Source organism: Dermacentor silvarum, chromosome 1 (assembly GCF_013339745.2).
Source record: "Dermacentor silvarum isolate Dsil-2018 chromosome 1, BIME_Dsil_1.4, whole genome shotgun sequence".
NCBI classification, from domain to species: domain Eukaryota; kingdom Metazoa; phylum Arthropoda; class Arachnida; order Ixodida; family Ixodidae; genus Dermacentor; species Dermacentor silvarum.
In genome coordinates this window covers 443,023,797-443,049,495 of record NC_051154.1, presented here as the reverse complement: position 1 = coordinate 443,049,495, position 25,699 = coordinate 443,023,797, and the positions used below count along the sequence as shown (strand labels likewise).

The following is a 25,699-nucleotide window of genomic DNA, read 5'->3' as shown; positions in this document are numbered from 1 at the left end:
GCCATCTTGGTCCCCAGTCGGCATGCCGTCGCCGTGCGCATAAGGCTGTCGTCTTGCTGTTGTTGACGGGCTGTGATTTTCGCTCTCGACGAGAAGTATTTATTGGCACCATTATAGCACGGTGAGCACGTTCAGACTTGTGTGAGCACCGAAATTACCCGGGTGTTGCGTTCCGCAATGCACAAACCACTGCAGGAAGGGCACACGAATGTATCGCTTCCCGGCTAGCCCCAACCGAAGAAAGCGCTGGCTTGTGCAAGTGAAGAGGGACCGCTGGTAGCCCACTGCGGTGTTTGCGCTGTGAGTATTATATCTCGCTTCACCATGTATTTGCGCGCGTACTTATTGCTCTATTCCGTATTTTTGAAGTGCTCCATACGTGTATGTTTTTTGCGAGCGTGGACTGATAGCTGCCTGCGACGGCCGCCCGTAGGCGATCGGTAATGCAGCGTGCGCGCAAGTGGAGGGTATGCGTTCCATTACGCCGTATTAAGAAGGCATGAAACGTAAATGTTCATAACTAAGCCTCATTGTACAACATGTTCTAACTTGGCAGCCGCATTTCAATCTTGGAATGCTCGGCAGTTCAGAGTTTTGCGCATTGTTCATCTACGTTCAGCAATCTGCTTTGTACGTAGTGTGCTGCATATTTATTGGATCTACGAAAACAATAAATAATTCGCTGTGCTGTTTGTGCTGAAATTTCGCACGGTGGTGGAATTTATGATTATGATTATTTCTTATACATGTGTTATCAAAAGTAATTGACCGGTCTGGTTGCAAAAGATAAAAACCCATGTCGTGTACTGCCAAACTGTGTATGTAGGCTCATTTGTCCACTCCAACTTTCTGTCGCCAAGTTCTACATAAAGATTCCCGTAGCGCATAATTAAGTAACAGGTCATGATCGCTTTTGATACCAGTTGGTAATAGCAGCGAGAGATCGAGCGTCCTCCCTCGCTAGCGATCGGTCGTGTAGAGATCTTCATGGACTTTTTTTCACTCAACCGAACTTGTCAAACGTAGTTCAAACAAGCCTGGCCGTAGAGGCCGATTGTGGTGATTTAATGATAAAATCGCTTATGGTGATTTAGGCACGAACAACCAAGTGATTTAGACGAAATACGTTTCGTTCAACGAGCACATAACCAATTGCACGGAGGTATCTTGTTCTTTTTTCATTTTATTTTTTACTCGAAGCACCGGAAACGGTCCATAAAATGCTTTGGGTGGGGCGTTTCACTTTAAAACAACTGCGAACATTTTCCTTGTAAATTTTACTCTATAAAGCCAAAATGGGTATCTAAGCTGTTTCCTAAATAAAAAAAGCATAGGCAACCATTTATGCACTCGCGTGTCTTTCATGGTGATGTAAGGCCCGATTTATTTCAAACAATGTTTAAAACTAACTTGATATGTATATGTTAATTCGTAATTTCGACGCGCGTATAATATTGGAATGTTTCAAGATACGCTTTCTGTAGGTCATTTGGTGCATCACTGGGGAAGGTTGAGCGCATGGCCTAAATATTTAATTGCAAAAAATAGGAGGTAATAAATTTTTCATTGGGATGCACATTACAATACGTTTCCAGCAACTGAAACAACTTATGCTGTTTTCAAATAATTTTGTTAAGATTGTCTTTTTTATTTTAGGCACATTTCGAAGATGCAAGTTTTGAACAGAACAGGCTAGATGGATTCATAGAGCTGAGGCCGGATGCTGTCCCTACTCTGTTTCCCTATGGTGGTAAGTACATATATAAAATCTATTTTCGAAGAAAAAAAAACTTCCATTTCGCTTCCCCATTCGTCCATCTAATTTATGTTCGCAAAAAAAAAACATCTGAACTCATTGGACCAATTGCATGGAGGTAACTTGTTCTTCTTTTATTTTATTTTTTACTCGAAGCACCTGAAACGGTCCATAAAGTGCTTTGGGTGGCGCGTTTCACTTTAAAAAAACTTCGAACATTTTCCTTGTAATTTTTACTCTATAAAGCCAAAATGGGTATCTAAGCTGTTTCCTAAATAAAAAAAGCATAGGCAACCATTTCATTGTAGTGATGTTGGCGTCCTTAATTTTTTTCAGCCGCTGAAAAACACCGGAAGTCTCCAAAGAAGCGCACTTGTGCCTTGACACCTGCAAATTCGTCCGACACCAAACGTGTTTGCACATCTCGAGATGTTCCTCAGCTGCCTTTACATCCTGGCGACGTAAAGATTCCTAGCCACAATGCTCCGTCCAAAAGGCCTTTCGACAAGGCAGCGCATGGTACAGACAACACTCGCGAGTGGTGGTGTCATCGTGCGTTAGGAGTCGCCTCTCCACCAAATGTGCCCCCCAACAATGTAGCGAGTGACACAGACGGCACTCCTCAGTCCAGCCGTGATGGCGTACCAGCAGCCATTCTGCCACATCTTCGTCCCAACATTGTAGCAAATGACGCAGACAGTACTGCTTCGCCACATGGTCAAACAACCACGCCAACTGCCTTTATGTTTGGAGGCGGCACGACTCCCACACTGTTGATGTTGCACCGAGAAACTGGTGAGCTCCGGAAATGAAATAGCGACCTAAAGAGGAAGTGACAAAATTGGTTACGACTGCATGAGCAAGCCAGGTCAAAAGTGCGGAGTCTAAACAAGAAAATGAAGTTAGCTTAGCAAGAACTAAATGCATTAAAATCATCAACATTTCTTGCTGCAGATCAAGCAAACGCTCTGGCGACAAAAACCAGGATTCGCAAGTGGTCGCAGAAGACTACACAAGTAGCTCTCTAAATCAAGCATGCATGCGGTACGACATGCTACGAATTTCTCAGGTCATTGTCATATCCGTTGCCTTCAAACAGAACCTGGATTTGGAGAATGCAGAACATTCGTTTCCTGCCTGGCATCCTTACTGAGGGGCTGGAAGTTTTAAAACGTAAGGCGGAAACAATCGAAGAGAAAGGCTGTGTGCTCTTCATGGACGAAATGGAGATCAGCCAGGGCATCGAACATGATCGCTCCCTCGATTGTCTTTTTGGAGGTACGATTCTACTGAAATCAACCGCGAATGTCGCCAACCATGCCCTTGTGTGTATGGTTGGGGGTTTAAACACAAGATGGAAGCAAGTCATCGCTTACCACTTTACTGGTCGTTAAGTTGACGGAAGGATTTTGAAGGAGCTGGTGTTTCACTTAATTGAGTGACATGGAAGGCGCAAACGGGGCTGTGTGGCGCCTCCTTGAATTTCAAGCCACAGACACTCAGAAACTAAATTAAATTATTGAGTTTTACGTGCCAAAACCACGATCTGATCATGAGCCACGCCGTAGTGGGGGACTCCGGAAATTTGGACCACCTGAGGTTCTTTAACGTGCACCTAAATCTAAGTACACGGGTGTTTTCGCATTTCGCCCCCATCGAAATGCGGCCGCCGTGGCCGGGATTCGATCCCGCGACCTCGTGCTCAGCAGCCCAACACTATCTGCTCTATTGCACACCCCCACTTGGATGGCAGGGAGCTACATTTCATGGCCGATCCTGCTCACGTTTTGAAAAATATTCGTGGTCAGCTTCTTCATGCAGGCAGTTTTACCCTGGTGGTAGAGACGGCAAAGGAGCATGGCATCCCAGGGAGAACTGTAAGCATTGAACATGTTAAGGCTGTTCTCGAATATGATAGCAACATGGACCTCAACATTGCTAATAAACTGTCGTACTTTCACGTTAGCAACGGACATTTCACAAAAATGAAAGTAAACATCGCAGTGCAAATGTTCCGCGAAGCACTTCCTGCCATTCGGTATCTAATCAAGCAAAACGTCTTTAAGCCGGAAGCAGAAGCAATTGAATGTTTTTTGACCTTGTGACTTAAGTGGTACACTTTTATGTCATCACTACACCCCATCGTCACATTAAACCACTTTGATCTCGCAAAGCACAAGGAAGCGTTCAGAACCTTGGAGCTTGCATGTGCCGCGTTCAGTCGAATGAACATGGGAGTGACTGCACATTGGAAGCCATCTCAAGCCGGTCTCTTGGTGTCGACAACTGTTGTTGTGCGCCTGTCATGGAGCTCCTGGCGAAGCACGGATACCTGTACCTTCTCACTGGTAGGTTAATCCAGGATTACCTTGAAAATGTTTTCTCAGTAGTGAGACTCAAGAAACCTTTACCAAGTGCATAAGATGTGAAATTCGCACTGAAGGCCATTTCTGTTAGCCAGTTTCTGCATACACCTCAGTCTTCTAGCTACAACATTGATGACAGTAGTTATTTGGCTGACCTCCTTGATCCAAGCCTGAAGAAGCTGGCAGAAAACCCCAGCCAGCAGTCTGAAGAGTTGGAGAATCTGTTTGTGATTGATCTCACGACTGTGGAGTGCGACATCATAGCTTATGTGGGTAGTTTTCTTGTCAAGTCTATTATGAAGTCTATAGACAGCTGCAAGAGCTGTGAACAAGTATTGATTGACAGTTCTTTTGTCTAATACAGCAGCCTCATTCACCTGAAGGAATATGTGAAGAATTCTGCAAACCTCATTCAGCCAAGCCAGGTTGTAATGAGTATTTTGATAGATTGTGAAGAGAACTTCAAAACTTTTGGCTGAAATGGATGAAGTCATGAAGCTCAAGAAACCATTTTCAAGCATTTTGAATGCCCTGCAGAAGTCTGTAAAGATGCACTTAGGATGTTGCGACTTGCACAAGCCTAAAGTAGAGAAAATGCTTCTCGAATACTATGTAAGAACAAGACTGAAGATTTACCTTCGACAACAGCATGCACAACGGGTAAACGGGGCATCAAGCAAAACCTGTGCTGCCGCAAACTTGGAATAGCTCTGCAGTTGACTTAGACTTCAGAGTAGTGCTGCAGTTGTGACCAAATTTTTTTATGCGAAGACATCTGCAGGGCATAAGTACGAGAAGCTGTGTGTTGACTCGTTGACTCGTTGAGGACTGTGCGTTTGTTAAGGACTCTACGCAACTTCAATGCCACACATTGATGATCAAGGGAAATTGATGCCTTCTCTGCTTAACGTTACATAGGCGTGTATTCAAAATAGTTGTAAAATATTTTCCTGTTATATTTTCTTTTTGCTGTTCATCACTACCAGCCTGTAAAAGGTACCGGAAACCAAGAAAGCTGGCATGCTTTCATTCAAATCATGCATTTTGTTAACTTGGTTTTTAGCAGTCATAGCTAAGTGCAGGTTGCTCACATGTTTTTGTTCTGTACAATATTTTACCATGTCATGTAATTTTCAGTGTTTTACTTGGGGTAATTTTCTTATGTCGCTTGCTTTCTCCAATATTTCGGTTCATGTATGTGTCCATGCTCAAAGTACTACTGGTGCAGGTATTATCGCATTGATTGCTTTCCCACTGTGATCAATGTAGCAAACTGTATTCCTCAGCTGATTTGTCGTAAATAGGTTATTTTTGATTTGTTCGCATCAGTATTGTGCACTTGTGTAGCTCATTTTAGCTTTAATTTGGCTCCCAGCCGCTGTGTTTTCAGGTTTTTTTTTCAGTACATGCATTGAAAAATGATAAAAATGATCAATATTACTTTTATACGCGCGTCCCTGTTGGGCAAATTGCTGTTTGAAATCTGATACTACTGTTCATAATTCGTACACATGTTTGTATGCTTGTCGGATTTCCCATGTACCTCTGATATTCGTCGAGCGGGTTTTTGCATGCCAGGCAAGCAATGCAATAAAGTAACTTGGCGTGAATTGTGTCAGTCTTCCCCACTAAAATGCGTGTAAATAAAAGGGCGCTTGCGACTATGCCAACTCGGCTCTTGAGCCATACATGCGCTATTTTGTGTCACAACAGCAACCTCGATAATATTTTTCAATAAATGCATAGCTACGTGTTAAATTGATACATTGGGAACGTTCAGTTCACCAGTTTCTGTATAGAGCTTCAGGGGATTGACTCGGGGTGTAGCGCAGTTTTGGTCTTGTTTGCATGCACCATTTTTCTTATTTCGAGAATGGTACTGCTCCAGCGATAATTTTAATGTGTAAGCATTCTTTGCGGGGTACCCCAGCAAAATCTCCGTAACGCCTTGCATCTGCACAAAATGCGTAATTGGCAAAGTTAGCACAATTAGTCGTTATAATTGCGTAAATGTAGAACACTGGTAGCTTTAGAATCTATTAGGAACAATTTATATATATATATATATATATATATATATATAATAAGAAAAGTGAAAATGAACTAACGAAATCATGAAGGTCAATTTAATCCAGCGTCTTCGCGCGATTAAATAACGAAAAAATTATACCAAAATTTAACAAATAAAATGAACGAAAAAATTGCGAAGATCTATTTTGATCCAGCGTCCTCACGCGATTAACTCAAAAAAGAAAAGAAAAAGAAGTTTTCTGTGTCAAAAACGACGTCGAAGAATAGTGAGATAAAAGTGAGACGCGTTACTTCAATACTACCAAGGAAACGTAATTTTGATGAAACAGAGAAGCGGCGTAAGAATGCTTACAGATTAGTAGATAATGCTCAGATGTTTTTCTGTCTGTCGCACGAACTCACCTGGGAAAAGTTAATTAAGCCTTAGCAACATTCTGAATATGAGAAACGAGATGACACTGGATTTGCGCCACATCGAGCTCTATAACGGGCGTGAAACAACACGTACTTCTACGAATAGCCCTTTCCGAAGACGTGAATGCCACAGTAAACGATCGATCCTGCAATATCAATCGTGCTCAGCAGGAAGATGCTTTTGAAAAGCTGCTTTGTCGATATTCTCTAAACGCGCGTACATCTCAAAGCAGGCTGGGCATACGCTGGGGACCAAGATGGCGGCCCTTCTAGTTTGGCGGTGACTACAGCCGCCGTTAGGCAACCTTGGACCCAGCTGTCACCACCCTAAAACACGGAGGCACGCGACATGTAGACTACCAAGTGCCGTCGTCTGTTCACCGACGGCATGCGGCGAGTGCTTCTGATACCATGGGCGCTATAACGTAAAATGATTCCAAGCTGTTTTGATTCCAATTTTCGCAATCAGCCTCCACGATTGGTCAAAACATTTTCGGGCCACTCCCAACTTTGGCTGTCTGTCACGCGAGGTCACGAAAACCGCAATAGCACCCCATTCGATATAACGTGTACACACTGATTATGCATGATTAACCCGCACAAAAGAAAAATAATCATTCCTGATTCGACGGCTTTTCACCATTAGCCTTCTGCTATTGGTCCAATGCTTTCTGGCTACGCCCACTTTGCCTGTCTCTCACGCGACGTCACAGAACCGGAGAAACCCACCACGACAAAGTGACGTGTATGCGAAAAAAATGCATTAATATGCCGAACAAAACTGAGAATTTTTCTTAATAGCCACAGACTGCCCCGTTCCGAAAGGAATAGAAGATGGCTGCTCGCGGATCGCTCAGGCCCTTGCTACTCGCACCTGCCGGTGAGCATGTATTTATTTGCGCATGATAAATCTTCTTGTGTGGCAGTAAAACGTTTTCGAGCCCTTTCGGCATGCATACGACATCGCTCTGCCAACTCTTCCTTGCTGAGGATCCGCTTTAGCGGCATTCTTATCTTTCCGTTGCACGCCGCCGCGATTTTCGACCAGCCACCGCAAGCTATGTAAGGCGAAGCGGACAAATCGGAGAAGCCGGCACCACCCTCTTCATCCGGTTATCTATTTTCACTGTGCTGGCTCGGCCCCATCGAAACCCTCTCCACCAGAGCGTGCTCCTCGCCTCTTGTCAGCCAATTAGATAAGAAAAGCTGCTGAGTTTAGGCAATGTTATTGGTTTTGAAAGCGAACAAAGGTGACCTCCTATAAACGAGGAAAGTGTTTGGGTTGTTCAGACAACGCTGCGGGTCACCGCCCGATGCTTGCGTCGGTGGTTACGTAAATTTGACGTTCGGAGTTTGGAATCAAAACAGTTTGGAATCATTTTACGTTATATCGCCCCATGTATGGAAACAAAGCGATGCAGGAGCGGAGGATTGTCTGCGGTTGCTGCTGTGAATCGCGACCACGCGTCACCCACGCGCTACCTCTCGCAACATTCCGATTAGTGAGGCAGTCGCACCACACTTCGCTTTGTTTGCAATGTACCGCACGAAATAGATTGTCCACGCCAGTCAATATATCACGAAATGAAAACACCTATAGAGCTGCCCTCAAATTTAGCATTAGAGAGCATCGTAATCGTTGGTGAATTTTTTTAGCTCTGTTTAACATTCACAAGGAAATCAAAGAGCTAGTTGGCGTTTGGCAACAAACGCACCCTAAAACTCGGTTGCAGTCTTTGCATTGGCGGAAAAAGTCCGACCGCAGAACACCACAGAAACGGGCGAAAAGCAGAAGAAAGCTATTCGCTTTAAAATGACTAGGTAGATACGACCACGTGTTATCATCAGCGAACTTGCTCAGTTCATCAACTATAGTGGCCACATCGCCGTATATGGTTGACTACAAGGGCCTCGGCCAGGGCACACCAGCACGTCAATGCGTACGCTCTCCCTGCTTTCGGTTTCCATCACAGCCGCAGGGAAAACACAGGCAATACAGAAAAAGGTTAGGATTGCTTGGGAAGCAGGCTGCTATGAGCATTTTTAATGCAGCAAAGTCCTGTCAGCATACATAATGCTATCAATTTTGTTCGTAATTTCGGCCACCGCACACTATAGTACGGACAAGCGGACACCCTAAACGCGTCTTTGCACCTTACAACTGTCATGAGGCAATAGGCATAAGTTGCCCTCCAATAACGCCACAAGTTCAGAATTGCTGCTACCATCATGCTTTGGATTCCAGTTCGCCTGCTAGTAACGGCGAACAAGTTGCAAGTAGACACAAGCACAAATTCATGATTAGCGCCTTTTTACACAAGTCGTATGGCGTGCATTATCGCATTTAGGGAACGTCTGGCCTTCTGATGGACCGCTGCAGCTCTGTTTAAATGTAGTGTCGGAAATAAAGAAGAAAACATGGCGATGAGTGGCGTGCTGCAGCCGCTAGATAGGAAATATCCTGCTTCCTCGCAAGTGTAAAAAGAGATGCGGCCATGTTACGTATGCAAGCTTCAACACTATTCAGCCAACAGGCAAGCACAAAGCTTGCAGTTGCGTATCAAAGTACGTATTTACGCGGTTTATGACGCCGTACTTCTCTTCAACTTCCATTGTCAATACGACGATTACCCCAAGTTTTGTTAAGAAAGACGTTTTGAGCAGAGACCGTGGGTTCCAATTATGTCATAGAGGCGAGTACTGATGATTTGCCAGAAATAACAAAGTAAAGACGTCTTAACAAGCCCGAAATGCGGCATAGATTTACCAAAATTATTGAACGGGTCCGACAGCGTGATAATATCTCTGCTCCGGAGCCACCATCTCGTCCTAGTTTTTAGTGCAGTGGCTTGTTTTCGCCTCCCATGTGAGAGGCGCAGATTTTCTTAATTTGCTTGTTTATTCCACCTTGTTTTCTGTAACTCTTTTATCTCTTTTTATTTATCTCTTTCATTCAAAAGAATTGCTGGAAGCGGGAAGACTAGCAGGGCTATAAGGCTGCCAGCGTATGGTTTTATTTTTTTTTTTCGCTGGCTTACGTCGAACAATCGCAATAAGAAGTATGTGGGCAATAATATACGTATGAGCCAATGGGAAGGTATTTGTATATTATCAAACAATAAGCAACACCAAAAACTACTACTTTGTCCAGTGCGTGGATATTAAAATGTTTTACGCCTTCTTGCCACATTGATTACGAAGCAGCGAACGCGTGGCGACGTTCGCCTCTTTTTCTCTCCATGTAGCGCGAGCCAGCAAACATTCTGTGTCATGTCGCTACTTCTTTTTCTGACTAGCAAAGTTGGTCATAAATGTTTGCTCTATGTGCCCAAGGCTTTAAGGGACGCTTTCGTTTTGCAGTTTTGCACGTTTGCGTCGACTGAGGTAGGCCTGACGTAAAGGGCGGGGTCTGTGATAAAAGGGAGCCTTCGAACGCGGCAATCGTGTCGCAAAAAGCACGAGACGCAATGGCCAACTCATCTCGTAATGCACACACACATGCAGTTGTCTCTAACCGGTGTTTTATGTACCTTAAATCTCGCGCTCTACACTACATATACTTTAAGCTGCACGTTTCTGAGAACCGCTTTTAGGCCGTACTTGGTATAGATAAGTTTGCTGCAATACTGCGCCCCATACCTTATTTCTTTGAGAGCAGCGAAGGTTCGTGACTCGCGCAACGCATCACTACACAAGCACGAATATCAGTTCCCGGCAAAAACATTGCACCCAATTGGGAATAGGCGTCCGGAAACACAAATGTCACATTGTGCTGACCTACGCTACACGATAATTGTGGAATCATTTGGAAACCTTCAAGGTTCTTTTGTCTGGTTACAAACATTTGCATAACTTTTTTCTTTTTTTTCTGTATATCCCTCGAAGTTTCCATCTGCGTCTCTTTTAGAAAACACCCGAATGAGATGACCTGCTAGGTTTTGCGTTTGTTTCATAAACGTTGACGCTCATCTCGTTGGTCTCTAAAACATCGTATAATGCCTATGGTATTTGCAGGGAATCAACGCCTATACCTGGTACATCTCGGCAGACTACCAGCTCTTTCTTGCGGCTCTCCTTGTTTACCAGCTGGCTGGGTAAGGCCTATTCTGGTGGAAACGTTCGGTGGCACCATAAAATCACCGATGAGCTTGTTTTGTCAGTTTCGTACTATCACACTGCGTTATATGATAACCGGAATGGCTTTTTTTTTCAACTGCCGGAACAACATCCGTTTGACCTGAACGTCGTTTTTTTTTTTCGTTCTCTTGAAGCAACAATGACACAAAAGCTTGTGTAGTTGTGCAAAAATCACGACTATACTGATTTGCGTAGCTGTTAACTAGTATTTATGGTTCAATACGTACTTTCCTTTACTTCAGTGCACAAGGAATCATTTATTCTACATTACTTTAATGCGACCAGTCTAGGTTTTCATTTGGGACAGTAACGAATGCGCCGGGATGTCGCAGGCTCCTTGGTGAACACAGCTAGTGATAACTTGGTTATTACAAACTGCGCCGCATGAAAGCTGATAGCGTCGAATACCTCTGACACACGGGCGATCCACAGGCCTTTGAACTATAACAAACGTTTACCGCGAAGGCATCAACGCGGTGTGACAACTAAGGAGCCTCTACTTTGTTGCGAGGGTCTCTTGGGGAAATGTACTTAATCAAACATCTTCATGGGCTTGAAGGGGTAACCTCGTGTGCAGCTCTTCGACAACAGAAAACTAGAAAAAATACAATTGTGCCATATGAACAATTTTAGTGCTTGGAAGAACAATTTTATACGGTGCGGTGACAAAATTTGTCTGGCAGTCAACCTATGGTGCAGCGATTCTCTCAAATCATCTTAGCCATTAATTGCCCCAATTGTCATCCCCTCTGTCGCATCACATTTACCTTTGAGAGCTTCGTAAATCAATAGCTTTGTTCACGTGGGGTTTACGCAGGGCAGCATGATTCGAATCGTTTTTGTTTTGTCAGTGAATGGGGGCGGGGGGAGGGAGAGGGAGCAACGTATACTTTTGTAACTGAACGTTTACTATTCGCTCAGACCAGCGTATCCTAACAACTTACACACAGCTGCAAAACGGGAACGCTTATGGTCGCTTGCACGAGGCTTCTTCGGGCACTTGAAGGCGGAATAGTTTGAACAAAACGCTGTCCTCGCTCCGCTGTAGAGCCGATTGAGCCTTTGCAGCCAAACTGACTGCGCGCCATTAGCGTCTAAGGGCCGCATTTATAGAAATGTGCAATCAACAGCAGTTACGCAATTCTAGAACAAGTGAAATGTGATCGGAGCGTAACGTAAGCGATGCTCACCTAAAGACCGTCTAATGCTGCGACAAGACAGAACTAAAATAAGTTGACCCTGTTTTACAGCTTAGCTGTATAGATCTACCTCCAAATGGGTCTGTCGTGTCCGTAGGCAAACACTCCGGAGGGGCTCACCACGTGCGCCGCTGGGTTTATTGCAGCAACAACACATGGCGCTGGCCATGCGGGGGAAAAAAGAACAAAAAAAAACCAGAAAGCTCGCCTTTGCGCATAGCGTTCGCCGCAAGCGTTTCCCCGTAAATATTACGGTTGCATAAGCTGAATTTTCCGGGAATCGGTAACTGTAGCATACGAAGCAGGGAGTGACGTAGCTACACGTTCGTATATGATAGAAGAATACGCCTAGCAACTGATTTGTGTTGTGACAGTGCTATGGGAAGGCTACGTGTAGTGAGGACTCCTGAAGAGCAGCGTGCACACGAGGCGCGGCAAAAGTGTGAAGTGCATTTCTCTTGTCTCTGGTCCACTTTTTGTAGGTGCACGAAGTAGCGGCGCTAGCCAAGTCACAGGCCGCTGAAAAGTGTTAGGTTAATAATTCGGAAAAGTACGTGCGAATGTAGCCACGTGAATCTTTTCAAGCTACGCGGCAATGGATCATCGTTCTAGATGCTGTTTACACCTTCGCTGTCCAACCAGCTTTACAGCATGCATTGGAGACAAATTTTTTTTTTCTTTTTACTTTGCGTTGGTCTGATCGATATAATATTTGATAATGTTCTGTCACTTTCAGTTTAAAGAAACAGTGTCATTGGTTTTGCTATGACACTTACTGAAAATATAAAAAGGAGACAGCACTGAACCGTATGCCAGTGGCCAAACTCCGTTTCGTAAGGGGTCCTTCAGCCCAACAGAAAGATGTTTACTTCAAACGACTCTAGCTCGCTTGTGTGTCAGGGGCCTTATCCACATGACTGAGCCTCGTGAGGAAATCTAAGCGAGTCAAGCCATCTGCTGTCTAGAAGAACCCACAGGCGATTAGATTGGTTTAGAGGAGCTACCACAAATTAAGCGAAAAAGAAAAAGTGGTGATCGCTGTTCACATCTGATGCGCCGGTTCTACGAAAAGGGGGGTACTTGGCAAGTGCTTGGTACTGAAGGAAAAATAACAGTTCTGCGATAGGGCCCACATTACAAGGGGAGATATTGCCTTTTCCGCTTACCTGCCTCTCAGCACCTGGCGTTCTGTGACACTAGCGTTTTTTTAAAGATAACTAAGGAAAAAGAAAGGTTAGTATGAAGGTAGTAACAGGTGCAGATACCAACTTTATCAATCATTACTGCCTTTTACAAGCTCTTTAAAACCTTTAATGTTAGGAAGACCCGTAAAACGCGCGATCAGTGGCATCCATGATGGGCCGCTATATATGCGTGTTGCGGTGAAGTGGTTGAGCAGTTTAACGTATTTTGCATACGTTCTAGCGTACTAGAAGGGCTGAGGTTTGAGCTGATTCGTTGTGCGTATTGAATTGAAACGTGCAACTGAACAAAACAAACATTTAAAAAAACACGCAAAGAATACGCACGACATGTGGAGAAGCGTAAATCGTGCTTGTCCACGTACTAGTCGTGTTTGTCCTTAAGCACGTTCTTGTAGTTCAGTAGCATGTTTCAATGCACCTTCTAGCGTACCTTTACACACACACATTTTCTATCAGCGGTTTCCTTATTTCTAATGAGAGCGCATTTCACTTCAAGAGTTTCCATCGCAACGTTGCTAAATTGCGTCACTTCGAAACACACACAGCTCTGCTCTAGTACATTCCTCAGCGCTAATGGCACAATATTTTACCGTATGGTTGATGACGCATACGAATATTGTAGCACAGCCATGTATTTCATATTTGTCAGAATTGATTACTCGAAGATTCTACCTTTCGTGGGGTCATTGATTGGTTGCATGTGTTTATGGCCGGTTATCTAAATTTCTTGGCTCGTATGTGCTTGAATGTGATTTCCTCCTATTTTTTTCGATCTCTTTTTTGTCCACCAGAACACGTGCAATCATAGGCGCACTGGCAGTGCTGTCAATCGCATGTAGCTCCTTCACTGCATGGCAGATGCACGGCAGTAGGTACTCGCCAGTTATCGTTCAGCTGACAGAGACGTACGAGTGAGTACATTTCCCCTTGCATCGCTAACGTGCTGAAATAGTGGCGTGGCGATGTTGCTGTTATTTTACAAATATGTGTGAATTTTATTCCGCATGAAATGCTTATACATATAGGCAGTTAGAACTCGTTTCCACCGAGCTTTCACCGACACTCGGGCCTCTCACAGATCCCCACCACTTTTCCGAATGTCTAAGGCTCGGATTCAGAAATGCTCCTAACCTTAGACCGTTTCCCTACCTTACGCAAGGAGTCCATGCTACCTAAACGTTAGGCGCCCTCAGAAGGCCATCGCGAATTCCAAAAGCTTCCTTTCACCTTCCCTGCGGAAGGAGCACCTCACCAAAGGAAGTTCAACGTTACAGGCTTCTGGTTTCGAGATTGCTTACGAAAAATGCAAAATATTTGTAATGAATTGCCAAAGTAAACTTTCTTCGCTGTTCGAATTGCATTTCTACTTCTATACCAGGGTATAAATTCCATTTCTTTCGTTTATAACGTAAAAATATCTAAAAAATGATGAACATGGCAGGAAAGCAAGCTCAATCTAGCAACTTTGGCAGCATCTGACAGTTCGGATGGTCAGGCGTCACTTTGTTTTTCTCTTTTTTTGGCCAGCGTTTGGTTTCGGGCGTGTGTGTGTGTGTGTGTGTGTGTATTTGCCAAGCCGGGCAAAACTTATTTCACGGAGGAAGAAAATTGGTTGTGGCTTAACTCAGTTATGTCTGGGTGTGCGTAGCGAGAGGTACGGTTAATCTTATTGTTTAGCTTGGTTCACTCTGCGGTTACATCTTTATCGTTTAGCTTCGTACGTCTGAATGTTTAGGTTTAGTTGTTACCTCTCGTTAAGTTATAGCTACAATAAAGACTAGACATTTTTAAAGTGTAACGTATTTATTGTGAAAGTCTTCATCTTGTTGTTTCTCAATTGCCACAAAGACGGCCCGATGGTCGGTGAGGCGGGAGGATAAGGGGTTGTCGTTCAGTGACTTGAACACGTTTCGGTTGCTATCCTCAGCTGAATCCACTCACCTGACCACTTCGTACTTACGACGCTTCTCGAGGCGTGCGGCGCGTTCTTTCTTCGTCTCTTCTGCGAGCGTCCACACCGGAGCTTTTAATGGGTATATGAGTACAATCTATGCACCCAGTAATCCCGGGGAATCTTCCAATGGCATAGAACCTAGTCATGACTGAGCTCGCTTCACTGGCGTTTGGCAGCCGAACATACTTAGGACACAGACGTAGGCATATCAGCTGTGTCTTATCTGAAATGCATCGGCATATAAAGGGTTGGGATACACACACAAGGTCGCCTACAACACTTTGCATGGCACCCGTTACGGAAAAACGCAGTACGATGAGGACCTTGAACAGTGCAGGCAGCGGCGCTCCTCTGTTCTCAGTGTTAAAATGCAGTTCCAGCTCTGCCAGTATGGCTGTAGCAGCTCGCTTGGAAAAACGATACCGGGCTAGAAATTCCACTTCGTTGTAGTGTTCCAGTGGATACTGCCTGTCAATCACATGCCGGACAGGAGTCAACGGCGGAGGCTTGTACACAGTCCCGTAAAGAACTTCATTTGTACGTCGAAGAAACATTGCATAGCTTCCGAAGCTATCGTCTTCGGATAAATATCGCGAGACCATCATTCGCGCCACTCGCTTTTCACGAAAAAAATGTCGCAGTTTCGCCCGAAAGGCGAAGCATCAATTGCGATAGCAAATTGGTAGAGAGCTATTCGGAGTAGGGATAGTAGAGTAGTTTTATCGGCCGCATAACCTTGAACACATTCGCTTTGTAACTGAATTGACAAGCGTGGTGTCATCGCGCACAAGCAAACATGAGTAGATCACACTGAATGACCGCAGACAACGACTGTCAAAACGCTGGCGCGGCCGCTGCAGCGGGCGAAGAATCGTGCGGTCTATCGCTTCAACGGAAACTGAGCGGCGAATGGACAGCGCATAAAGGTGCCGTTGTCAGATGGGAAGGGGACTTGGCACCCGTAGGTACCACGCCCCAGAGCGTTCATGTACTCAACAACCCAGCATCATTCGGTACATTGACCCCGGCACCCCCCCCCCCTACCCGGGCTGACTGGGTGGGGGGCTTTGATTTGGGCCAACGGTCCTTCCCGGACAAGGGGGCCGCTGTGGAGCGGCGCACACCGTGCTATTTCACGCTTCACACAAACAGCCATGTCGGTCGTCAGGGACACAAGCCCATCAGATCCCTGGATTGCCTCGACGTAAAAGGGGTCAAGGCAAACAACCATGGAGACAACAGAAGCCGTCCGCGGCTCAGCGCACTCTGTTGCGCCAGCACCGGTTCCAGCTCTGTGTTCCACTGAGGCGAACGGAAACACGTGGATCGACTGGTGCATGCTGTCCAGTCGAGTGACCTTAGAAGCATGCATCATAACTTAATGGAAAGCTTTCCACCTGACTCTTCAAAAATCACAGCTGGGCGAGCCCACACTTCGAGAAACTTCTCGCCTAGGTGATGAAGCTCCCGGGTGAGATGGAACCAGACTTCCTTCCGTGCTTTTCCAAGCACTTCGTGAAGGCCCGGCGCCGCTCCCCCGAAAACCGCGTCACAGCGTGCTAACCAAACTTGGTATGAGCACTCGACAAGAAGAAGCACGAACTGGTTGATCGCCTGGCTAGGCAAAGGGTGCAAGAAACGGACTGTCTGAAATGGAACGCCTGGGAGACTAAACAAACTAGCTATCCGTTGGAGGAGAGCAGCAGAAAGTAAACACTGCGAAAAGATGTGAACTGTATCTTCTCGACCGCGACAAAAGGGGCACACTCCACGAGCCGGGATGGCTGTGAAGGGTCGGAAGCTAATCGGCAAACAGCCTCGCGCCAGGCGGTACATGAATGTAGCTCGCCTGGCGTCAAGGAAGCTTGCCGTAATGAGCTTCCAACTTGGCCTATGAAAAGACAGGTCATACCTTTGGCAATGCGGGGGGAGACCGGGGGTAAGGATATCAACTAATTCTTGGAGCGGAGTGGAAATTACGTCGATGTCGGAATGGACCTTGCGAAGGCGTGCCAATGAATTGGCAGCCTTCGCATAGAATGGGGACGGGGTTCCTGAGCGAGGCACACAGTGAGAGAATGTGCTCTGGGAAAACAAACGGAGTCTAGTGCTAAGGAAGAAGGAAGTAAAGCTTCGAGTCAGGAGCATATCTGAGCTAAGGGCAACCTGGGTCCACCTGACGTGCAGTGCAGCAGCTACGATGCCCAAGTCGGGAATTGCGAGTCCTCCCTTATCCTTGGGCAGCTTAAGTACCTGCCTAGCTACACAGCCAGTTGTCCCTTTCCAGAGAAACCGAAGGTCAGAGCCGTGTGGAGACACGGCCGGGCTCGACTGGCGCGCGCGCTCGCTCGCTTCATAAGAAGCGAGTGCGCGCGCCAGTCGAGCCCGGCCGTGGTGGAGATAAAGAGGCGGTGCAGCCAGTGCAAGCGTATTTGTTGGCAGAGTAGAAGCTTCTCCCCCCGTCCTTCCCGCGCTGCCTCCCCGCTTTTTTTTTTTTTTTTTTGCTTTCGCGTGGGAGACCGCGCTGCCAGTTCTCCTTGCGCTGGGTTGCAAGATAAACATTTGGTGCCGTAGCACAGCGTCGCCCGGCCTCCCTCCCCCCCCCCCCCATACCCCCACGGCCTTTTGGGCGACAATCGCGTTTGCTTTCCGCCGTGCGTTGGCTCTCCGTGATAGCGCGCGTCCCCCGCGCGCTTTTACTCGTACGGCGCGCGGCGATGATTTTATCGCCCTTGTAATCTATACGGAACCTGACGGCGACGGCGACGACGACGCCGACGGCAAAAATCCCGTTGAAGTGTCTGTGATGAGTAGTGCGCGACACGGTGCGGTGATGCGCGACGGTGATATTTGTGGTGTGCGACAAGGTGCGGTGCATTTCAAACAAGCGGACGACAAGGAGAGCGCGCGCCGCTCTACCGCGCCGCGCCGAAAACGACGACGCCGAAGACCGCCCGGCGCGTGAACACGCGGCACAAGAAAAACACCAAAAGAAAGCGAACCCAATCACAAAAGAACACGGAGCCTCGAGCAGCCAATGAGAAGTCGACGAATCGACCAGAGCAGCAGAAAAAGGAGCCGCGCTGGCAGTAGGGGGAGGAGTTCCAGAAGCGGCACCAGGACAAGGTCGGCCACCGGATCGGGAGTTGAAGACGGCCGTCGGGTTCCGGACCCGAGCCACCAGGACTTCACCCGGCCGGGGCCTCCTGCCAACCCATTCCTGGGCGCCGCCACTCCATCCATTCGAGAACTGCTGCCCGAGGCCGGCGAGCGTCTGCGCCCGTGGGCAGAACGAGAGCAGTCGGGCTACGGGCCCGAGCTCCACGACCAGCTGCCCGGCCAGGACGCCGCCGCCGTCAACGCCTGCTGCCAAGCCGCCTGCCTTCCCGGGCATCGCCACCCTGCCCGATAATCAACTGCTGCTGCCCGAGGCCGGTGAGCGTCTGCGTCCGTGGGCAGAACCTGAGCTGTCGGGCTACGAGCCCGAGTGCCACGATCAGCTGCCCGACCAGAACGCCACCAGCGTCGGCTCGTGCTGCCGAGCCGCCTGTCTTCTCCCTCCGAGCCAGAGCTGCCACGCTCTGGCAGCCTGTACGACGTTCCGACACAACGTCTTTTGGTGAGATCAACAACGCTTATCTCGTCGTCCCGTCTCCGCTTCGCCGCGTCAAGACTGTAGTGCATACGCACACCCGCAGCCTGCCCGAACTTGCCTCATATCATGAGCGTTCTAGCTACATGTTTTCATGTTATCTTTGTGTGTTTGTTTTTATGGGTTAATTTTCGTTTCTAGTTTCATTAAAAGTTTGTGTGTTTCACAACAAACGGCTTTGTCCTCGATTAGGTTCTGGGAGGCTCCGCCTCAGAGAACCGCGAGAAAACATTAACACAAAAGAACCTGCTCATCACAGTGTCCATATAATTGCTATCGCAATAAAACAGAATCACAAAAGAAATGGCACAAAGCGCAGTCTGCGGAACCAAACTGGAAGTCAATACACGGCCGCTGGCTAACGCGGCATTGGCTGCGCACGGCACCTATCCAAGCCGAGCGTACCGCATGCAAAGTCCTGCGGAGAAGCATACGTTCAGGTAGAGGAGCGCGGTTAGGAAGCATGAAGGTAGCAAGCCGGCTCCCTAAGCGCGAGGGAGCACCAAGGAGGCCCTAACTTAGTGCCCGTTAGTAAGGGACGTTCCAGAATTGACGCCAGGTCACCTTACAGCCTGTAAGACGTCCTTTGTAAGGAAAGGAGTGTTTCATAATTCCGGCCTCAGATTTTTCTCAGCGTAAACTTCCTGATATGGTAAAAAAACGTGTGAATAAAAAAAGTGCTATTACGCAACGCTCGAACATGTCCTGGACTTAGAGATATCGGAGCGAAGTTTGACCGCTGGCCCACGACGTCTCGACGCCTACCGCCGTCGTCTTAACATCCGAAATAATCTAAACTTCTAGTTTACACCAACAAAACTCGTTAGGATAGGGTCATTTACTCACGGTCAGACACTGATACACGCATCGGCCTGCCCATTGGTGTCAGAAGCCCGGCGACTCGTCCAACATGTGCATTTGTCGATTGAGCTTATGCGGCACTCTATATAGTTGGTGAAAGGGGTCGACTTAGTTGCTTTTCAAGATGCAACAGATGGCTAAAATTGACACCCCACAAACAGATCTCGTGGCCTATCTTCTCAATGCCGTAGCAATATACTCATGGCTTCTATGTTCTACCGTCTATTCATGCCGTCACGAATTCCGCTCGGCAGTAACAGCATGAAAGGTTGGCAGGTGTTTTTATTCAATGTCTCATGCCTGATTTGTGGACTCGTTCGCAGTGACTACTTGAATATGTTGACCAACGTCTACATGCTTCCTACATACCACGCCGCCTGCTTCTTTGGCGGTTGCATTACGTTCTACGTGGTTGAAAAGTTCAAGAACGAAAAGATTTCAAAGGTGAGCAGATACATTTGCAAACAGTCACTTACTAGGAAAGAAACAGGTCATGCTTGTATACGACAAGACTGTACTTAGCGTATGCACACTTTGTTTTCAGGAATGTAGTAAAAACAACTGTGATGTGTGTATATCAAATAATCTTGGGATATATGTTTAACGTTTGCGCACAGGGACATTCTCTACTAAAGAACGTTCCCATATATGGACAGTTTCTTTCTGGTGATGGATCAGTCCTTGGAGCAGTCGTTCCCCACCGCCAAGCGAGTGTACACAAATCAAATTTAATGTAATCGTGGTAACGTAGTAATAACGTAGTAACGTAATCGTAATTGTAGTAACCGTGGTAACATTAGCAATACTAAACAGCGATACAGTGGTTAGAGTGCGTTGTATTGAATGCGATGGGGCTCAACGGCCACAAAGAAACGAAAAATAAACACCAGTCACACTGAGCACGCGGTAAAAATGTTTGCGACATGTCAAGTCAAATGCATACTCAGCCGCGCTACAAGACTGTATACGCTACACTGAAAATAGCACTTGCTCTCACCGTTAGAACCGCATATGACACCTGGTACGGACGCGAGAGGAGTATTTCAAATAAGTAAACCAACGTTACAAATGCACCATTCCGGTCGTTAATTAACACTACCGCCAAAGAAACTCGGCAAAATCAGCTAGTGACGGCATGCGCAATGTGCCAACCTTAGCAACAATCTTTCAGTAGATTGCCGAGAATTTTCCGAAACATCTCGGAAGTTGAACAAGACATTTGTTAAGTTGCAGTACATGAGACACTCACATCTTTTCGGTAGCCGCCGTGGACGCTTAGTGAATACTAAGCATCCTTGAAGCTAGCCTCCAGAACGTGCACGCCTTAACTGCATGTTTGTTAGTTGTTTTTTCACAGTATATAGGGTATTAACACATCTACCTCGATCCACGGCCTGTCGCACGAAACGTCTCACAAAGCCTTGAAAGCAGTGTCGTTGCACATCTCTACTCGTAGATTTGGTAGTTATAGGAGTTGACCGTATGTAAGCGTGCAGCCGCTGCACGCTACAGTTCTGGTGTTACAGCTTGGGCGACAGGCGGCCGAGAAAACGCAGCCCAAGCATTCCACGTTTATAGCCCAACCAGAAAACATGGCCTGTATTCGCGTAAAGCTCTTGTGCTACAATTGTTCGTAAGAGCACATCCCATGCAGCCAATCCCGTAGCTCGACGTATTATTAGCGAAAGCGCCCGGCCAATAGCAAAAGCGAAAAAAAAACATTGTAAGTTAGGCCTTTGAAACCGTAGCCACAATTTCTGCTGGCGAAAAATACAGTTCCATTGCCGCTCGTGTTTTTCAAGTTTATTGGTATGACCGAGTAAGTGTCTCCCTGTTCACCTCATTAAACCCCCTTTTCCCTTACCTTTAGTGTGAGGTAGTAAACTAGGTGAAACATGTCTGTATGACCTCCCTACCATTTCTATTTTTTTCCCTTCTCTGGTCTGCTGTGGTCAAACTGAAAAATATTTTCATTCGTAAGTGATCTTTGTAATTGATTGGTCCTGCGCTAATATTATGCCCAGTATCAGGGTTGGCTGCAAGATGTTTTACGAACAATTTTAATGTAAGAGTTCTTTGGGAATACGTTATCTCAGTCCGTATTCACAAAAAAAGCACTTACGCTTGAACATGTTCGTAAGAGCACGTGGTAGCCAATCCTGATGTTGGACATATAATTACCGAAGGCGGCCCACCAATTGCGGGCCGCCTTCGCACTCACGGACGGAAAAAATTGTCACTGCGGGCCCCGCTGCGCTGCAACTTGTCTCTTCGCAAGCCAGAACTATATTAATAAAAAAAATGTATTCACTGTACAAACTGCGGTCGACGGAGTGAACACAGCTCATGCAGGGAATCGTATAGTTTACTCAGTATTGTGTTTTTGTTGAAGGCAGCCCTTTCTGCTCAACGCGTGTTGAGCAGAAGAGCCTCAACCCGTCTTGAGCTTAATTTAGTCCCTACTAAATTTAGCGACACAAGCCGCAACGGCGATCACCGAACAGGCTGTGCAGTCAGGCTGCGTGGCCTTCGGCTACAGAATGCGCCTGTACGCGTAGTGCAGCGCCTCTACATAGAGGCGCATGGATGGCCACCTAGCGGGCGCTTTCGAAAGTACGCTCGGGATGCAGTAGCAGAAGACAACACCTTGCCGCAAGAATGGCTGAAGCTCACGGCTGCGATTCCCCCTTGGTTCGGGTGCCAGATTGTTACTACGTGATTTTGCCGGAGTTTGAGACAACCCAGTCCGCATACCTGCCAGGTGCGTCCCGCGTACACATGCAACGAAGCCATGTTATATCAAGCGGAGCTCATGTTAAGTAGCCGCTTCGTTTTGCTGATTAAATGCGATGTCGCGATCGTTTGTTTTTCTAAATGCGTGCACCAGTCAAAGAAATCACCAAAGGCACGCGCGAGAAGTGTGAGCTAGCGCTGCACCGCTAAAATCATTCCGATAAAACACAGCGTGATGTAAGCCCCTAAAAACGAGGCGACGCGAGGCTATAACCTCGTACTTAAAAACATCTACAACATCGAGTAACGAGCAACAGTTCGACTTGCGCGAAGCCACGCATAAAATTGATCCGAAAACATGAGCTACTTCACAGCTGGTGCGATTATTTAATGGGCCGTACCAAAACAATAAAATCAGTCCTTGCAAGCCTCAGCAACTTTAACATACAATACCATGTACTCGTAGTCATGCACCCTAGCTAGAGCAACATGCTAAAGAAGCGGCCAACGGTAGAAGCGGCAAGTGGCATTCAGTACCTAAGCCAAATGCCTTTAACCAACACCACCTACAGGTGGTGTTGCTTTAACCCGCAGGTTGCACGCGGCGACCAAACAAAACATGGGTAGGCCGTGATCAATTTCGTCGCTTAACTGTGTAAACACGATCGAGTGCAAGAAGCACCGAGATGACAAAAGAAAGCGTGATAACAAGAAATGTCCCGCCGAATGAGGCGATCCATTGCTGCCGTTGCTTCCGCTGATGAGGCCATAAAGGGGATGATTAGAAGCCTGTAGCCGGCAAGTTTTTCCGATTATTTCAGTGCCCCACCCCGCAAACATTGTTCTTCGACTTGCCTTAATGACCACCACAGACAAGCAACGGCCGTTGCTGATTTCGCTCCGAAAACGTGTTTCAAACAGATAAACGTACCAACTACGCAGAAAGCTACGGTGGTCGGCTGCCTCCTATCCTGAGTGCACTTAGCAAGACCGCTAGTCGGGCGGCCGTCGGTGCGCACTACGCGTGTACGTGTCGTTTATGCAGTGCACGTTTACTTTTAGCCTAACACACCTGTAAACGCATCCCATATTCCTAGTTAGTGTAAAAATAAAATACCATTTAAATGTAATAGACCAAAAGTCACACTTACCACTATGCCACAAACTGTAACGTCCATCGATTGATCGGCGAAGTTAATCATCGCTGCAGCGAAACAGCACCAAAGTCATGTCGCACATAAATCAGCGAATCCATGTTCGTGTTAGCGCAAAAGTGGATAACTGATGGCAAAACCGTTTGTCTATCGCTTGCGCCTGCGGTTCTCGGTGCGATCAGGATCATACATCCTGTGACGTGGCTGCGGCCTGGCTGTTCCCTTGCCGAAAGGCCAACCAATTAAAGCAGAGCACGCGCACCATGTGCGCCGCTGGGTTCCTTGCAGGAGTACCAGATTGCGCTCGCCTCCACGGCAGCGGTGGTGCCGGCCGGGCGGGAGAAAGAAAACAGTAAACCCAGTTCCACCCAATGTGAAATCTGCTGAAACAGCGGAGCTGTGGTTCTCCTGTGTTTCTCAGTGATTACCTGTGGGTTTCTGTGATTGTGTGCAAGTTTCAGGGATTATGTTTGTTTTACAGTGGTTTTCGTGGGATTATGGGTGATGTTTTGACTTTTACTGCTTTTACATTCCCTGCTAACTCCCGGTCGAGGAAATCTCGTTTGAAGCGGCCATCGGCATCGTTGGTCACAGAGATCCCTCTGCGCTCTCTTTGTTCTGCCTCTTGCTGGGACAAATCAGGGTTCGCTTTCCTCCAAGTACGCTTGACTTGGATTTCTTTCTTGCGTAGCTCCGGATTCGCCTCCCGCCGCTGCCGTTTCGCTGCAAATTCGCGTGCTCGAAGCGCAGAATTCGCCCGGCTGCCGCAGCCGCTCGCCCCAAGCGGAATCCATGGCTAAAAAGGGCGCGCGCTCGCCCTCTCCCTCCCCCGACGGGCGCTCTGATTGAACGCATCGCCCCTAGCGGTGGGTATGGGAACCTTCCCCTTTCGTGACACCGGTGGACAGACGGACGGCGAAGCCTCGACCTACAATAGATCCGCTCATAAAGAAAAAGAACCACAAAGATCGCCTTCGCGCATCCGTGGTTACACGGTAATGAGGAAGTAAACGCTCCTTCAGAATAGAATGGATTCGAATTGCGATACGCACGTATGCGTATGCTGCCTCTGAAACCTTGATGCGTTCAAGGCGTCCGTCGTACTCTCTAGTAGTCAGTGACTCCGCGTAACAAAAGGCTCGGTATAATTTGTGTGTGTGTGTGTGTGTGTGTGTGTGTGTGTGTGTGTGTGTGTGTGTGTGTGTGTGTGTGTGTGTGTGTGTGTGTGTGTGTGTGTGTGTGTGTGTGTGTGTGTGTGTGTGTGTGTGTGTGTGTGTGTGTGTGTGTGTGTGTGTGTGTGTGTGTGTGTGTGTGTGTGTGTGTGTGTGTGTGTGTGTGTGTGTGTGTGTGTGTGTGTGTGTGTGTGTGTGTGTGTGTGTGTGTGTGTGTGTGTGTGTGTGTGTGTGTGTGTGTGTGTGTGTGTGTGTGTGTGTGTGTGTGTGTGTGTGTGTGTGTGTGTGTGTGTGTGTGTGTGTGTGTGTGTGTGTGTGTGTGTGTGTGTGTGTGTGTGTGTGTGTGTGTGTGTGTGTGTGTGTGTGTGTGTGTGTGTGTGTGTGTGTGTGTGTGTGTGTGTGTGTGTGTGTGTGTGTGTGTGTGTGTGTGTGTGTGTGTGTGTGTGTGTGTGTGTGTGTGTGTGTGTGTGTGTGTGTGTGTGTGTGTGTGTGTGTGTGTGTGTGTGTGTGTGTGTGTGTGTGTGTGTGTGTGTGTGTGTGTGTGTGTGTGCGCGCGCGTGAATGTGCGCGCGTATTTGTGTTGCGACTCTATGCACTCACACAAAGCTACGCTGTATATAGATTCCAACTAATTGGATCTGCTGCACTTCTTTAAAATCAGATTTAACCGTTCGATAATGTTTTCTTCAATATTCATTTTTTTCATCACTGCAGACACCAGGCGGTCGAGTAGCCCTTAAACTCCGCTCTCTAATTAACCAATACTAGTAAATAATCGTTTAATTACTGGATTTAGCGCCAATGTTGCAATGGTAGTTTTAAAATAGAATGAAATCTGAATTCATGATCACATCTCTTAAATCTTATTTTTAAGATTAGTTCACCCGGCATAGTTACGTACGCTACTCTTCGTGACTGTTATGTAAAACTCGGACCAGGAAAAACCTGCGAACCACATTAGAAATGCGCTTTTTGAAAGGAGTTAAAACCAAGTCCTTAAATTAAATGCCCACTTTCGTATTCAAACTCATGCAGTAGAACGCCCACAAAACATTGTTTTCTGCC

At 46.9% G+C, this 25,699-nt stretch overlaps 1 protein-coding gene across 1 annotated transcript in view; it reads left to right on the top strand.

The window, feature by feature from the left end:
* Window positions 1-25,699, top strand: part of LOC125944163 (O-acyltransferase like protein-like) — a 124,626-nt gene that overhangs the window by 73,351 nt on the left and 25,576 nt on the right. Inside the window, exons 10-12 of the mRNA XM_049664374.1 lie at window positions 10,582-10,661; window positions 13,900-14,019; window positions 19,899-20,019. Coding sequence (XP_049520331.1) covers window positions 10,582-10,661; window positions 13,900-14,019; window positions 19,899-20,019 — 321 coding nt within the window. The remainder of the gene's footprint in view (window positions 1-10,581; window positions 10,662-13,899; window positions 14,020-19,898; window positions 20,020-25,699) is intronic.